We start from the raw sequence: 15,003 nt of genomic DNA, 5'->3' as shown, positions 1-15,003 counted from the left end.
TTTTTAAATACTGAAATATTCACGCAGTAGTCATTATTAAACTTCTAAAAAATATTTACTACTCACCTGCAGCGTTTGTAAACTAAATTCAGAGTCACAATCGGCCATACAGGGAAACTTTGTATCACCTCTGCCAACACCAACTTCCACACCTTTTTTAACGCATTCTTTGCAGAACGGACAATCTTTCATACAAAAGTAAATTTCTTCCGGGATTAGCTCTTCGTCAAAACAACACTGGCAGGTTTCAAAGAGATTAAACTTTCTAGCTTCTTCTTTGGCGTGACGGTATGCCTCATTTTTTAACTTTAGTTCTCTTTCTATTTGTTTACGGTATTTTAAGAATGATATCTAAAATTACAATGAGGTAAAAATTGTATGGCTAAAAAGTAATTATACTTTTAGTATAACTATATTCATCATAATTTCATTAACGTGGTATTAAGTAATTCATTGTTTGTGAACATATTTCGAAAGCGGATTTCTTTAAGGATGTTTGATTTTACTACAAAAAAATGCCCATAGTTATTTTAATAGCAAAATTTGATTCAAACTTTACATAAAACTTCACAAATGGTTAAAAAACTTTGTACAATATTTCTAGTGAGTTTTGTCATCTTCAGATTGTTTTAATAGTAATTTTTAACGAGCATATAAAGGCGAGTATAAAACAAGCAGCATTCGAAGCCCTTGGAGAAAAAGAACACAACAAATAAACTGCACTATTATGAAATAAATGAACCAACAAAAAGAATAATTGAAGAAAAAAAGCAACTATACAGAAAATGGCTGACTACAAACAACGATGAAATTTATAAAGAATATAGAGAAAAAGATAGAGAAGTGAAAAAACAAATAACACAACAAAAGAATGAGGAATGGGAAAGAACCTGCTTAAATATTGAAACATACATAGGAGGTACAAGAACTTCGGAGTCATGGAAAGTACTGAGAGAATTGAAACAAAACTGAAAAAATTAAATTGGGAAATATACAGGACAAAGAATGGAAGGACTATTACAAGGAACTGTTAACAGAACAAAGACCACAATTCATTGGAAAAGAAACCAGGCGAAGACGAAGCAGATCCCCACAACAAGAAATAGAAATAACAGTTAGGGAAATGAGAACGGCCATAAAAACAATCAAAAATAAGAAAGCACCGGGACCTGGATGCATCTCACCTGAGCTTATAAAATACGGATCCAAAAAATTACACCGGATGATACAATGGATATTTCAGAAAGCCATAAATGGAGAACAGCTCTCAAAGGAATGGACGGAGGCATATATGACATCTATATTTAAGAAAGGAGATAGAAAACGATTCGAAAACTACAGAGGAATAAGCGTAATATCATCAATAGGAAGATTATATGGGAAGATACTGAGAGAAAAGATAGAGCAAGCGATAAAAGGTAAAATCGGGGAGGATCAAGCAGGCTTCACGGCAGGAGGATCATGCATAGACCACATATACACACTGGAACAACTGTAGGAAAAGAAAAAAGCAAAAAATAAAGATATACATTTGGCATTTGTGGATATGAGAAAGGCGTATGACTCTCTACCAAGGTCAGAACTATGGGAGGCAATGTATAAAGAAAATAAAGTGTCCATTAAAATGGGAACAAGAATCATAGAAGACTTCACCACAACAAAAGGGCTCCTGTAGGGTTGTTCCACATCTCCAACCCTATTCAAAATATACTTAGAGAAAGCCTTGACTACATGGAAAAGAAAATGCGAAGGCATGGGAGTACCGGTACGGAACGAATACCTATATACGTTAAGCTTTGCAGACGATCAAGTAGTGATTGCACAAGACCAAGACGACCTCAGCTACATGATGAAGAAACTACAAGAAGAATATACCAAGGCTGGCCTAGATATTAACCTCGCCAAAACAGAGTATCTATCTACAAGTGAAGAAGACATAGAAGATCTACAGATTGATGACAACGTAACAATCAAAGGAAAGGATAAATTCAAATATTTGGGGTTTATATTCACGAAAAAGGCAACAACAGAGGAAGAAATTACACAAAAAATTGAAACAAACAAGAACAGCAATCCGACAACTTAACTCAGTATGGTGGGATAGACACCTAAATATGAAGAAAAAAACACAGATTTATAAAACGTTAGTGCGAAGTATTATAACATATGGGGCTGAAAATTGGATCATAAACAAGAAAAACAGCAGTAAGATAGTAGCAAAAGAGATGGAATGCCTGCGAAGATGCTGCAGAGTAACAAGAATGGATAGGAGAAGTAATGACGAAATAAAGCAAAGAACATCAATAGAAACAGACATACTAACATACATAGAACAAAAAAGACTAAAGTGGTATGAACATGTAAGAAGAACTAGTGACAGCAGATGGATAAAGAGAATAACCGAATGGAGCCCCATAGAAAGGAGGAAAAGAGGACGACCCCGAAAATCCTGGAGGAACGAAGTAGACGACGCCATGAGTAAGAGAGGCCTAAACGATGGAGAATGGAACAGGGAGAGATGGAAACGGTTGAGCGAGGGAAGGCAGTGAATGCTGTAGAATCCCTGAATATATATAATTTCTGAGTTTTTCCAGGTTGAGAATTTTTATACCTGCTTATTATTATGTCATTAAGATACTAACCCGTGTCTTTGCCAATCGCCATTTACGTTTACATCTATATGGAAGTAATATTCGATAAATTTACTTTAATTCAATAATATAAATATTAATGATGAACGACAAGATAAGCATGTTTAACGACGAAGGAGTACCTGCCAATGCGATTACTGAAAAGAGCCCTGTCATTACTAAAGAAGGGGTACAACATGCCGTCCTATTACAGAAAGATGGTAAAGCCGAAGGGCCTGATGAGGAACATGCCGAAACATCTGACACACGAAAACGGTTTGGAGTTAAGCCTTTTGTCAGATTTGTTTAATACAATCTACAGAATCAGGAAAATATTTTTAGATTGGCTGAAATCAACTTTCGTCACCTTACCCAATAAATCTAATGCATCTAAATTTGACGATTAACGCACGATAAGGTTGATGTCTCGCGTATTAAAAACGTTCTTGAGAGTCATACACACTCGTATATACAAAAAGTACGAGCAGCAAGTAAGTGACAGCCAATTCGGCGTTAAAAATGGAATGAGAACTCCTCAGGCTCTATTCTCACTTAATATATTTTCACAGAGAGCCCGTGACATTAATGTGGAAATATACTCATACTTTATAGACAACTGCAAAACTTTTGATTGCATTCATCACCAGAAACTAGCAGAAATACTCAAAGCAACAGGTACAGATGAATTATCACAGTTTTGTAATGGCATCAGATAGCTCAATTACGAGTGGAAAGCAATGTCGGAAGAAATAGCCATAAGAAAAGATGCGTATTGTCTCCAGGCACAGTAAGAAGAAATATTAAATAATATAAATAACATTAGTTCTCCTAAAAAATTAATTTGTTCAAAATATTATTAATTAAACTTTACATTGCCAATGTTAAGTCGTAAATGTCAGTGAAAATGGATGGTCACTACATTACAAAGATCCTTATTTTTAAGTAATTTCACAGCCATCGCTAATTACGATTTTGTCGATGGCTTTAAACTACAAACAAAAAATATTGTATGATAAAAGAATAGTAAATGCGTACCATTTGCAGCAATGTAATATTGGTAGAATCCTCGCCATTCTCTATCGGTCTCGGCCTCAACAGACTATTATGTAACGTATCTAATCTGTTACACACAGCTACTAAATTTTTCTTCTCCCATTTAAAAACTAAATCGATGTATTTCCTCCTAATTCGCGTATAACTATTATATAAAAAATTTAAAGCGTACTTTTCGTCAGATTCTGTAGAGTTTTCATCGAAACAGGAAGGTCTATTTTTGCCAGTGAATGTTTCAATAGGGTCCGGAAAAGTTTCTAAAAACTTACGCAAATCAAAATTGTCCTTATAATTTGCCACTTCTTCTTTGTGTTTTTTGTTCCTAGAACAGATTATAAATTTTAATTTTGTCAATTCATCTCATTATTTTGTAATCAAAAACTATCACTTTTTTTAAGTTAAGTTTTTTAAGTTAAGTTTTTTAAGTTAAAGTACTTAATATTGTTTATAATACCCAATTTTACTTTACATTTCTACGTTGTTTATTTTTAGTCAGTATGTCACAATTCATACTCTTAAATCAAATCTAGAAGTGGATCATCATTGGATAGAATTTTAAATGAAAATTTTAAAATTTGGATGAAAAACTTTTGGTACTTTCAACAGAAAAATGAAAGCGCTTTATAACTCTTCGTGCCGATTTTCTTTAATAAGACCTGGACATTCATTCATCCAACAGAGCTCGAAAATTACGGACCCATAAGCCTGATAAACCTTTACTATTGAGTAATAACAAATAGACTAAAATCAAAATTATATTTTTACCGGCCTAAGGAACATGCGGGTTTTACGCCGCGCCGGCTCCACACATGGGGACCAACGTGGTGCCATGAAAACAACACCAACTGTTGCAATGGAGTTGATCATTGGCATCACGCCTCTAGATATATATATGTCAAAGAGGTGGCGCTAGTGACAATGATGCGACTGCACTCAGCTGGTGCAAACCTTGATGTAGGAATGAGACAATTGAGAACTCGTTTCTGACGGGGAGAGCTGGTTGCGCTACCACTACTACAGGCAGGCTGCGACACAATTGAACCAAAGTTTGTCTTTAACAATATAATAATAGTCTCCCGTTTTATACCGCTGTCGTGGCTTTGGGAGTATAGCAGGGTAGTCTGCTATATCTAGGGCCTACGGTATACAAGGAAGGTAACATGGCCAGTGCTACGCTTCAACCGTCTATTATTACCCCTGGTTTTACCCAAGGTACTCATTTTTATTCAGGCTGAGTCGACCTGGGGCCTATAGACATTTTTAGAATGTCTAGATGTTCTTGCCGGCGGTGGGATTCGAACCCCGGACCACCGGCTTGCGAGGCAAGTATCCTACCGCTTGCGCTACGCAGGTCTTTAACAAACCCCTTCAAAATTGAAACAAGACAGTATATGGAGACAAACGTGGCAAATGCCTATTGCATATACACCGATAGCTCCAAAATGAAAGAAGGCTCAGGATGTGGGATATACTCCAGATCACTGAACCTAAGAATAAAGTGGGGTATGGGCAAAAATGCCAGCGTAGTTCAGACAGAACTGACTGGTATCTCCATAGCCGCAAAAGAGATAACCCAAAAAGGTATAGCAGGGAAAACTATAATGATCTGCACAGATAGCAGAAAAGCGCTACTAACCTTGAATAGACCACGTGTCACATCAGGTTTAGTAATGAAGTGTCACGAGTCACTAACTCAAGCTTCGGATGGTAATACCATCATCCTGAGGTGGGTTAAAGGATACAATAGGAATAAAGGTAACCGCATTGCTGACCAATTATCTAGGACGGCGGCAGGCCTAAGACTCTTAGGACCTGGGGATCTTTTTGGTTGGTCAACTACAACAATCGCGGAAATTGTCAAATGTCACTCCCATACGCAAACCGTAAAAAGATGGGAAGAAGGGCAAGGATGTAAACTTGCCAGGGTAACACTAAGTAACCTTGAAGAGTCAACATCAAAGAAGTACTTGGGAATGACCAGGAAAAACCTACGTTTGGCAGTTGGTTTTTTAACTGGTCATTGTCAACTAAGCAAACACCTCCACACACTGGGGCTAGCAGACACACCTTTATGTATTAAGTGTGAACGAGAAGACGAAACTGTAGAATGTCCTATGTGAGTGCCCGGAGTTATCGTTAATACCAGAGTACGCGTTCGGCGAGTCCTGGCCCACACCTGCCCACATAAGAGATGTCTCCTGGTGACTTGTCCACCTTCCTAGAAATGGCAGGATGGACAATGGGCTAAGGGTGACAGCTTCCTGGGAGGATGCACAATGGGTCAATTGTGGCCTAAGTGCTGTAAACTTAACTCGCCCTCCCTACTCTACAGATACAGATACGTGTTGGAGTCAATGTTGGCGCCAACGTTTTTATGGCTTGCTCCAACGTTGAGAGTTTTCCGTAGGCCGTCGGTTTTTGCGTACACAGCAAAGGGATTGGCGCCAATACTGGTGTTGCCGTTGATGCCGACCATATATTGGCACTACAGCAGTGTTCCAATCGGCGTAAAATTATGCTATTTGCGCATTATTTAGTTGTTGGCGCGTAATTTTCCACAATTTCACCTAATTTTGCACAATCTAGCAAAGCAAAAAATAAACCAATGACAAGCCACAGTTTATAAAAAGTCTTCTTTTTTTCTTTTAAAACGCTTGTGCTGCCATTTTACACAGCATTCGTTTTAGAAAATAAAACTAACGTTATCGAAGAAAATTTCCATTCCATGACGGCATTAAAAAACAAATTTACAACATGTAAAAATCGATCTTCGGCCACCTGAGCCACCTCCGTTGAGTTGTCTACGATTAACACTCCGATACACGTCGGTGGTCTATCAGAGCCGGGTTAATGCTTAAAAGGCTATTTCTTACATAAATAAATAATATACATATCTGGTTTTTTCAGTACCTTTCAGTTACCCAAAAAAAATCTACTTATCTAAATATTTTACAAAAGTATATACTTTTAATTTTGAAATATAGATTATTTTTTCCTAATAGACCACTGTCGTGTGGTAACTTTTAAAATATGTACGTTATGTATTCCATATATCGGCTGTGGATTAAAGTCACGTTTGATGCAGAATACAGCCAAAGTAGAAGGATACGAAATTTGGGAATTGCGTTAATAAAAGAATAAATGGGATTCAGAGCCTCGACGTCAGGTTTACACTCATATATTCAGTCTGCAGTTGCCAAATATGACATCTCTAAAGATCTAGTAGCTTTAAGTAACGCTGTAAACAAAATGACGTAAAATTCGCCTTTTTGTAGCAAAATACAATCATATGCACTCATTATCACGACAGTCGCAACCACTGCAATTTCCATGTCGGACATGTTGACGTTGGCTCTAGAGGGAACACACTGATATCGCCCCGATACTCAACCCAATGTGTGGATGCCTCACCGAACGTGGGAACACAGTTGATCCAACGTTGCCTCCAATGATGGCGGCAACGTTAGATCCCTTGTGTGGAGCCAGCCAAAACTTTGGCACTAACGACCACCTACACTGCAAAAAAAGGCATTACTTATTAAAGAATCCATTGAATATAACCGACCATTGATCCTGACTTTTAAGTGTAGAAGGAAAGTCGCATAGGTTATCGGTACTCCAAACTGATCGGAAACATATACAAAAATGAAACCATGACCGTAAGATTACACAAAGATACAAAATGCATAAAAATCAAAAGAGGCATCAGAAATGGAGACATGTACCCCAGTTCTGGAACAGGCTTATAAACAGTTGGAGTGTAACTCCAAAGGAATCAACGTGTAGACGTCGACGAAATGCTATTGCACCTGCGATTTTCAGACGACATAGTTCTGATAACAAATAACTTCAAAGAGATTGAACTATGCTTACTGAGTAAGATACCGCCTGTAGGAAGTTGGTTTGAACATAAATTTTGGAAAGACACAATACATAACAAATCTGGTATCAAGCGAAAATCCAAAAGTCGGCTGCAATGAAATCCAAATTCCAACTCATCTTTGGGTTTGTTTTAGTGTATTTTAAACCATCGTTCGAAACTCACTTTTTTTCATTTTTTTTTTTATACACAGAATAGCATTTTCAGCAAATGATAATAAAAATAAAACTAAAAAACTTTCACTCACTGAGTGTTGAGAAATTATGTTCGAGAAAAATTATTTTCTATGCCAAAAAGAATAGGGAAACAAATTGAACATCTACATCTAAAAATAGATATTATAACCTATATATTAAAAAAAACAAAATTACTTAAGATAATCCTGCATTGTAGGGTAGTTGTGATCTATAATAGCTTCTCCTAAAAACTGGTCTAAAGCTTCTTGAGGCAACTTTGCGAGCCTACAAGCTTCATTTTGTAAATAACTGGGATCCGCATTTGGCAGAGCTGCCTGAAGCTGTTCGGTAATAATTATAGGATCCGATTTCTTTGATGGCAAGTCACCTGCAATTAAAAAATAAGCCCAATTAAATCTTTTTTATGTGAGTAATGGTTGTTATTAATTACATGCAAATGAAATAAACATTGCATTGTTTTTTATCTTTTAGTTAAATCTTATCTAAAGCGTTAATAAACATGTAATGTTAAACAATAGTAAAATTTAACTATTTTTATCAGACTTATAATAATTACATACCTATATATGTATAATAAAGAAACAAGTATTTATAATGCATTATTCTGTATTCAACTATATGTATCTGCTTATTAGTGAAATTAAGTTAACTACATCTACACAGTGCTGAATACGGCTCTGATTAGAATGACTTATGTCAAGCAACACGTGCTTGAGAGTTTTACTAACACTGATCTGCATAATCCAAACGTTCCGTTCGTAACGTAAAATAAAGTTTAGAAGAATTTAATTTTATAAGTAAAAAATAAGTAACTTACACATCGATAATTCACCAATTGCATCTTCAATATCAAAAAATGTTGGTTTATTATTCACATACTGATGTAAGTAATCTTCATCAACGTCGGGAAAAATAGAAATCAAATTTGAAAATAAATTATTTGCTACAATGTCTACATTTGGCATGGGTCCAGTGGCTCCGTCCCCAGATAGTAGATTTATCATATTTTCTATTTTTCCTTCAAATACATCATCAGGATTTTCACGTTCAACAATTTCAATAATTTCCTGTATCATATGTTCATTTGTTCGAGGAAAGATTTCTCGAAGTATTTCAAGATAGCTTCTATTTATTTGAGCTTCAGCCATCTTGAATATGTCTGTTCAAAAAAAAAACAATAATGCAATTAAGAAGACATAAATAAAATAAAATAATAGAAAGAAACTTAAATTTAATTCGCTTATATGTATTAGGAATCGATATGTCGTGGAATGCAATTAGAAGAAGGCACAGATTTAGGCAAAAAATTTGAATTTTTGTTTCGAAATAAAAAAAAATCTTCGAATTTCTCCTTTTTGTTTTAAAATAAAATAACTTAGAAGTTTAGTGGTGTTACAATAGCTTTCTTTGTTTTAGATGTTTACAGTACAGTCAAAATTCCCAATACGTTTTAATCGTAATTTAGTGGTAATAACATTGATGTATAATGTGGTAATAACATTGTTGAAAATCATACCCGCATATTGAGAAAAATCTGCAGTTTCTACCAAAAGTAGAAAGTCTTGTAAAGTTAAAGTGTTCTGATCTAAAAAATCTGTGAATTTGGAATGTTTACCAGTGGCGTGCCTACTTTCCTAATTCTTTAATTTTTAATTTGACGATAATCATGGAGTGTGTTGTTTGTAAAATAATAAATAACACACCACATATAACATGTGATATCTGCTAGAGGGCTACGCACAGGGTTTAATCAAATCTTACTGCTAGTGAACTAAAAGTTATTGATTGAAAAACATGTGATATCTGCCAGAGGCTATGCACAGGGTTTGTTCGAATCTTACTGCTAGGGAACTAATAGTTATTGATCTTAAGAGAACCAGATTATTGAAGTATTACTGTGAAGACTGTAAAAAAATGTGTTGAAGGTTACAAGAATAATGGTAAAATTTTATTGAGTGTTAAGGAAGATTTAATTAGTGAAATTATGGATAGAGATAGGAGAGCTTCGAATATTGTAATTTTTAATGTAAAGGAGTCCAAAATGGAAGACCCAGCAGAAGAGAAATGCTGAAGACTTGACTATGGTAAACGACATATTGGAAAATTTTGATATCGACAGAAAGGGCATTAAAGTTTTTAGCCTTGGAAAATTTGCACCACTGAAAACTCGACCAATTCAAGTTATTTTACCATCTATACATAAGGTTTGGTGAGTGCTGAAAAATAAACAACTGATTAAAGAAGAAGGTATCAAAATCTTTGCTGATCAAACCAACTAGCAATGTGAGTATTATAAAAAAAGTCCATGAAACTTGTCCATGACCAAAAATGAACTACAAAATCTTATAAACTCAGGTGACCACAGCAAAACTATTAAATATATTGATAATTGGCCCACAATTGTCAACAAAAGTAATGTAAATAATCAAAAAAACTAAAATTGCACCTAATATACAACTAAATACAGATGTTATGTGTATATATATAAATGCTCAAAGTATTTTGAACAATTAGATCTAATTAAGGAAAACGTGTTATGTTTGAATCTGAAGGTTATTTTATTAAGCGAGACCTGGACCACCAATGATGTAGAAGATAATGAAATAAGAACTGAAAACTATATGTGTGTTTGTGGTGATTCATTAAGAAAGTATACTGGTGGAGTGTTAGTATATGTTAAGAGTGACTACAGATGTTCTGTTGTAAAAAAGTGTGTCCTTGACAAAAATTATTGGTGTGTAATTTTAAAAGTTAATTTTTTAACATCAACTTGGCACATATGATGCATATATCATTCCCCTTCATTGTGAGATGCAAGGTTTATTGAAGAATTGGACGGAATTTTTGATTTTATAGTTTCAACGAACCACTCTTTCATTTTGGTGGGCGATTTCAATTTAGATCAATTGTCTAGTATTTTTTATGTCAGAAAAATAAATGATCAAATGTTCAAAAGCGAGTAGGAATTTTATAGATAGTAGAACCAGTGTAGGGGTATTAAGTTTTATCCCCCAGTTTGATAAAACGATGTATACTAAATTGAAACTGTAGCCAACAAACAACTATATAGTTATAGCTATGCTCACATCGCAGAAAAGCCTGATTGAGGAATAGAAAAATTCTACAATGAAATAAAAGAAGTACTTAATTATACCAAATGTATGAAATTACTATAATCATGACAGACCTCATTGTAAAAGTTGAAAATGAGGTAATAAAAGTAACTGAAAAGCATGACATAGGTGAACATAACAATGGAAGATTGATACAATTCTGTTAGAAAGAAAGCTTCTTGATTTCAAATACATGGTTTAGATGTAAATAGTATACTAGAAATTGTTTCTATACATGGCAATCTCCTTAACCCAACAAAAACAATATTGTTAGAAAACAAATATATTATATTCTGATTAATTCGAGATTCATACCAAAGCAGGGTGGATCTAATAATCTACAGGCTGGTAAATTAGAAAACACAAGACAGGGTCATGCATTATCTACAAGGTTATTAAACCCATAAAGAGAAGAGTAGTGTAGTAACATATCAGTTAGTCAATCATTGATAAAAGATTTTACTACTTGTTATGCTTTCATTAAAATAAAATCAAATAAGCAAAAAAAAATAAGCAGACGAGTAAGAATGGGATGGGCCGCATTTGGAAAACTCTCATACATACTGAAAGACAAAAAGATACCCCAAAACCTTCGAACCAAAGTGTTCGATTCTTGTATCCTTCCCGTTCTCACTTACGGAGCTCAAACCTGGACATTCACAAAAAAGAACATGGACAAGATTCGAAAAACTCAGCGAGCTATGGAACGACAGATGCTTGGTATCTCACTAATAGATCGGCAAATGAACGAAGCAATCCGGAACAAAACAAAAATAAAGGACGCCGCGAAACAAGCAGCTAAATTAAAATGGAAATGGGCTGGACACAACGAACGTCTCGAAGATGGTAGATGGAACAAAGAAGTCGGAAACTGGCGACCGTACGATGCGAAGAGACCAAGAGGAAGACCTCAAATGCGCTGGAGCGACGATATCAAAAGAGTCGCAGGACCAATGTGGAAGCGCCTAGCACACAACAGGGATGAATGGCGAGGAATGGGAGAGGCCTTTATTCGACAATTCGGATAGAAAAAGGGCTATATAAAAAAAATGCTTTCATTATCATGTCTCTGGCAACTTCTTGATGTTGTAACTCCAATAGTTAACTAGTATCAGATCATCTATTATGTGCCACTAGTTGGTCAGTGAGCATAGTATGGTCCCAGTACAGCTTGTAATTGTCATTCCCAAGCATACTATTAGGAACATGTTGCTAATAAAGAAGATGGCTAGTTTGGGAAAGTTTCAGTTTGTTTGCTAGTTCTTGATGAATAGCTTTACTACTGAATCTTGCTGTTTTTTAATAATTAGTTCTGAGAAATGCCTAGCTACATCCAATGAGACGTTGAATATTCTTGAGTTTTACCATTTGTTTTTTTTTGTATCTGAGGGTCTTTGATGATACACTTCAGGAAGTTTTTTTTTGAGAGGTAGAAATCCTCTCTTTCTGCAAACATATTTCCTAATGTCAACCAATAGTTTGATGCTTTACTATCAACATAGTGCTGGGTGATATCAATGGGGTGACAACTGTGCAGAGGTTTTTCCAAACATATGCACACTTTTTCGTCCTTAAATTGACAGTTTGTGGACATTATTTTTATTATTATTATTACTATTATACTTAGTTCAAACATTACTAAACATAAACTTCGCCAATGCAGTACATACAACCCAACATGGGGACCACTGGCAGCTGACAAACAGCAAAAAATGAGTGAGAGATCCCTGAAAAGCCTCAACATTCATAATTACTAAGCATCTATAAAGGTGCACATCCCCTAGTATATTAACTGTTTGTTTTTATTTTAAATAACATGTTCCACTGAATAAACAGATAGTTGCAGGATAACAGTGTGATAAAAGCAACATTCTAAGAAAAAAATGTCTCTCTCTTGTAGAAGAAAGTCCTACTGTCTTCCTGCAATCATTGATGTAGAAAACCCTTCTTCTTAAAGTGCCTATCCGTTCCGGATGTTGGCGTAGAAAACCCAGTTTTGTTAAATATAATAGCGTCAACTAATTTAGTAGTAGTGTCAAATGGTACAAGAAAGTAAGTATCGAACTTTTAGTTAACATAAACATGTTAGTAGTCAATTCATACATTTACATACCAATCCATAACAAAGGAAAAAAATAAATACAAGATCATTTTAACAACAAAGACATGGAAGAGAAGCTGTTATGAAGAATTTTAAAAGAGCAAAAACATCTTTCAATGTACATAGACAAGTTTTTAGATATAATATACTTTATTAAATAATATAAGGTAAGATAGACAGACGAAGAGGGCCAGGTCGAAGGCCAGATCATGGCTCTGAAACCTGAGGAAATCGTTTAACTGATCCTCTGCTTTCCTTTTCCAAGCTGCTAACAAAATTAGTATAGCCAATTTAATAGCCAACACACAATAATCAAGCAAGCAGGACACAGGAAGAAGAAGAGACAAGTTTTTATGCAATAGTTTATATTTGTATTATAGTAGTCTACCTAGTTTATGTGATACCTTCTTTAGAGATTTGTTTGCCAAATTTCACATTGCTGTATCATATAATTTGTAAATCTTCAAATAAATTTAAAAAAATTTTAAATATCATGTCAGTTATTCCGAAAACATTATGTGATGTCTTCCAATAGGGTTTTTTTATTAATATACCTTTTATAAACAAAAAAAGGTTAAGAAACTTAATAAGTAAGATAGTAAAATAAGAAGTAATAAGTAAGAAAATAATTAAGAAATTCACAAATCAAAAAGAGATTATGATCATTGCTAACCTCATAAAAAAAATTGTATTTAGAGTATAGGAATGAAATAGTAAACTCCTAGATTTTAAACAAATTGAATCCAAAGAAATCAAATGTACCAAATCATTAAAAAGTTTAGGGTAAGATCACTTAAAAGAACTGCAAAAAAATAAATGTAAAGCAGATAAGGGAAGTAACTTAAAAGGAAAGGAATGGTTCATTTGTTCTAAATTGTACTAAAATCATACAGAAACGAAATAGCAAAAATTGTAGTTAAAGAGATTCATTGTACAGAGAGAGAGAGATGTACAACAGGAAAAAAAACATATATTTTCATCTTATATCATGTATAAATATATTTTTGATGTACAATATTTAATCATAAGTGATAAGAGATAGTAATATTTTTGATCAGAATAAAGAAAATAATCATTGGAATATATATATATATATATATATATATATATATATATATATATATATATATATATATATATATATATATATATATATATATATATATATATATATATATAATACCTGTGATTAGTGCACTTACCTATTATATTGAATATCCTAATTGATCCACATCTACTTATTTAATACAATGGATTATGGATAAGAAAAAAATTATCACAGGTCTAAAAGTCTATAGTCTAAAGTATATAGTATTATTTGCACTTGGCACAGTATAAAGAGGTTCCTCTTTACACTGTGTTATTGGTATGGCAACTAAGAAACTTAAAACTTAATGTCGGTCAGCCAGTATGGGAACTACCGAGATCTGCTTAGAGATAATTTATTAAAGAAATCACAGCATCACTATAAAAATCCCATGTACTAAATTGATTCACGAAAATCTAAATTGTACCTGATCATCAATATATAAATATCATGTCTCACTTTCCCGCTGAGGAACATAAATATTGATGCTATGATGGTATTTATCTATTTATATTTACATTTTACATGATTTCTGCTATCAAAACAATCAAAACAATGAACGATTTCCTTGTCTAAAGAATTATTATATATCATGCTGTCCTCTTATTAGATGATATATGACAGAAATAACAAGATATGACAGTTGACATCGCGGTAATGTTAATAGATATAGCATTTTCCAGATAATAACGCTTGCACGTCACAATATATATAAAGTGACGTCACTTATATTTAAATTTTCCAGAACGTCAACCTTGGAGTTCTAATTTTCCTAACACAGCTAATAATACGAAACCCATACGGAACTGCTTGATCTTTCATAGACGTCAACATGGTGTAATAATCAGAAAAAGGTAATCATCATTATATTGGAAATTTTCGAATTATATTGATTAAATAACCAAAAACATTTGTTATTATGAATAATATAAATTTTATGAA

The 15,003-nt window shown here is 34.0% G+C and overlaps 1 protein-coding gene across 1 annotated transcript in view; it reads right to left on the bottom strand.

Moving 5' to 3' along the window:
* The window catches only part of LOC140439381 (uncharacterized), a 34,467-nt gene extending 19,803 nt beyond the window's left edge, over positions 1-14,664 (bottom strand). Inside the window, exons 1-5 of the mRNA XM_072529244.1 lie at positions 14,177-14,664; positions 8,578-8,919; positions 7,935-8,127; positions 3,666-4,005; positions 67-351 (exon numbers count right to left, since the gene is read on the bottom strand). Of these exons, the coding sequence (XP_072385345.1) occupies positions 67-351; positions 3,666-4,005; positions 7,935-8,127; positions 8,578-8,908 (1,149 nt within the window). The 5' untranslated portion in view covers positions 8,909-8,919; positions 14,177-14,664. The remainder of the gene's footprint in view (positions 1-66; positions 352-3,665; positions 4,006-7,934; positions 8,128-8,577; positions 8,920-14,176) is intronic.
* Positions 14,665-15,003: the final 339 nt, after the last annotated feature.

The sequence above is a fragment of the Diabrotica undecimpunctata genome, chromosome 4 (assembly GCF_040954645.1).
Source record: "Diabrotica undecimpunctata isolate CICGRU chromosome 4, icDiaUnde3, whole genome shotgun sequence".
Lineage (NCBI taxonomy): Eukaryota > Metazoa > Arthropoda > Insecta > Coleoptera > Chrysomelidae > Diabrotica > Diabrotica undecimpunctata.
This window is presented reverse-complemented; position numbering and strand designations above follow the sequence as displayed.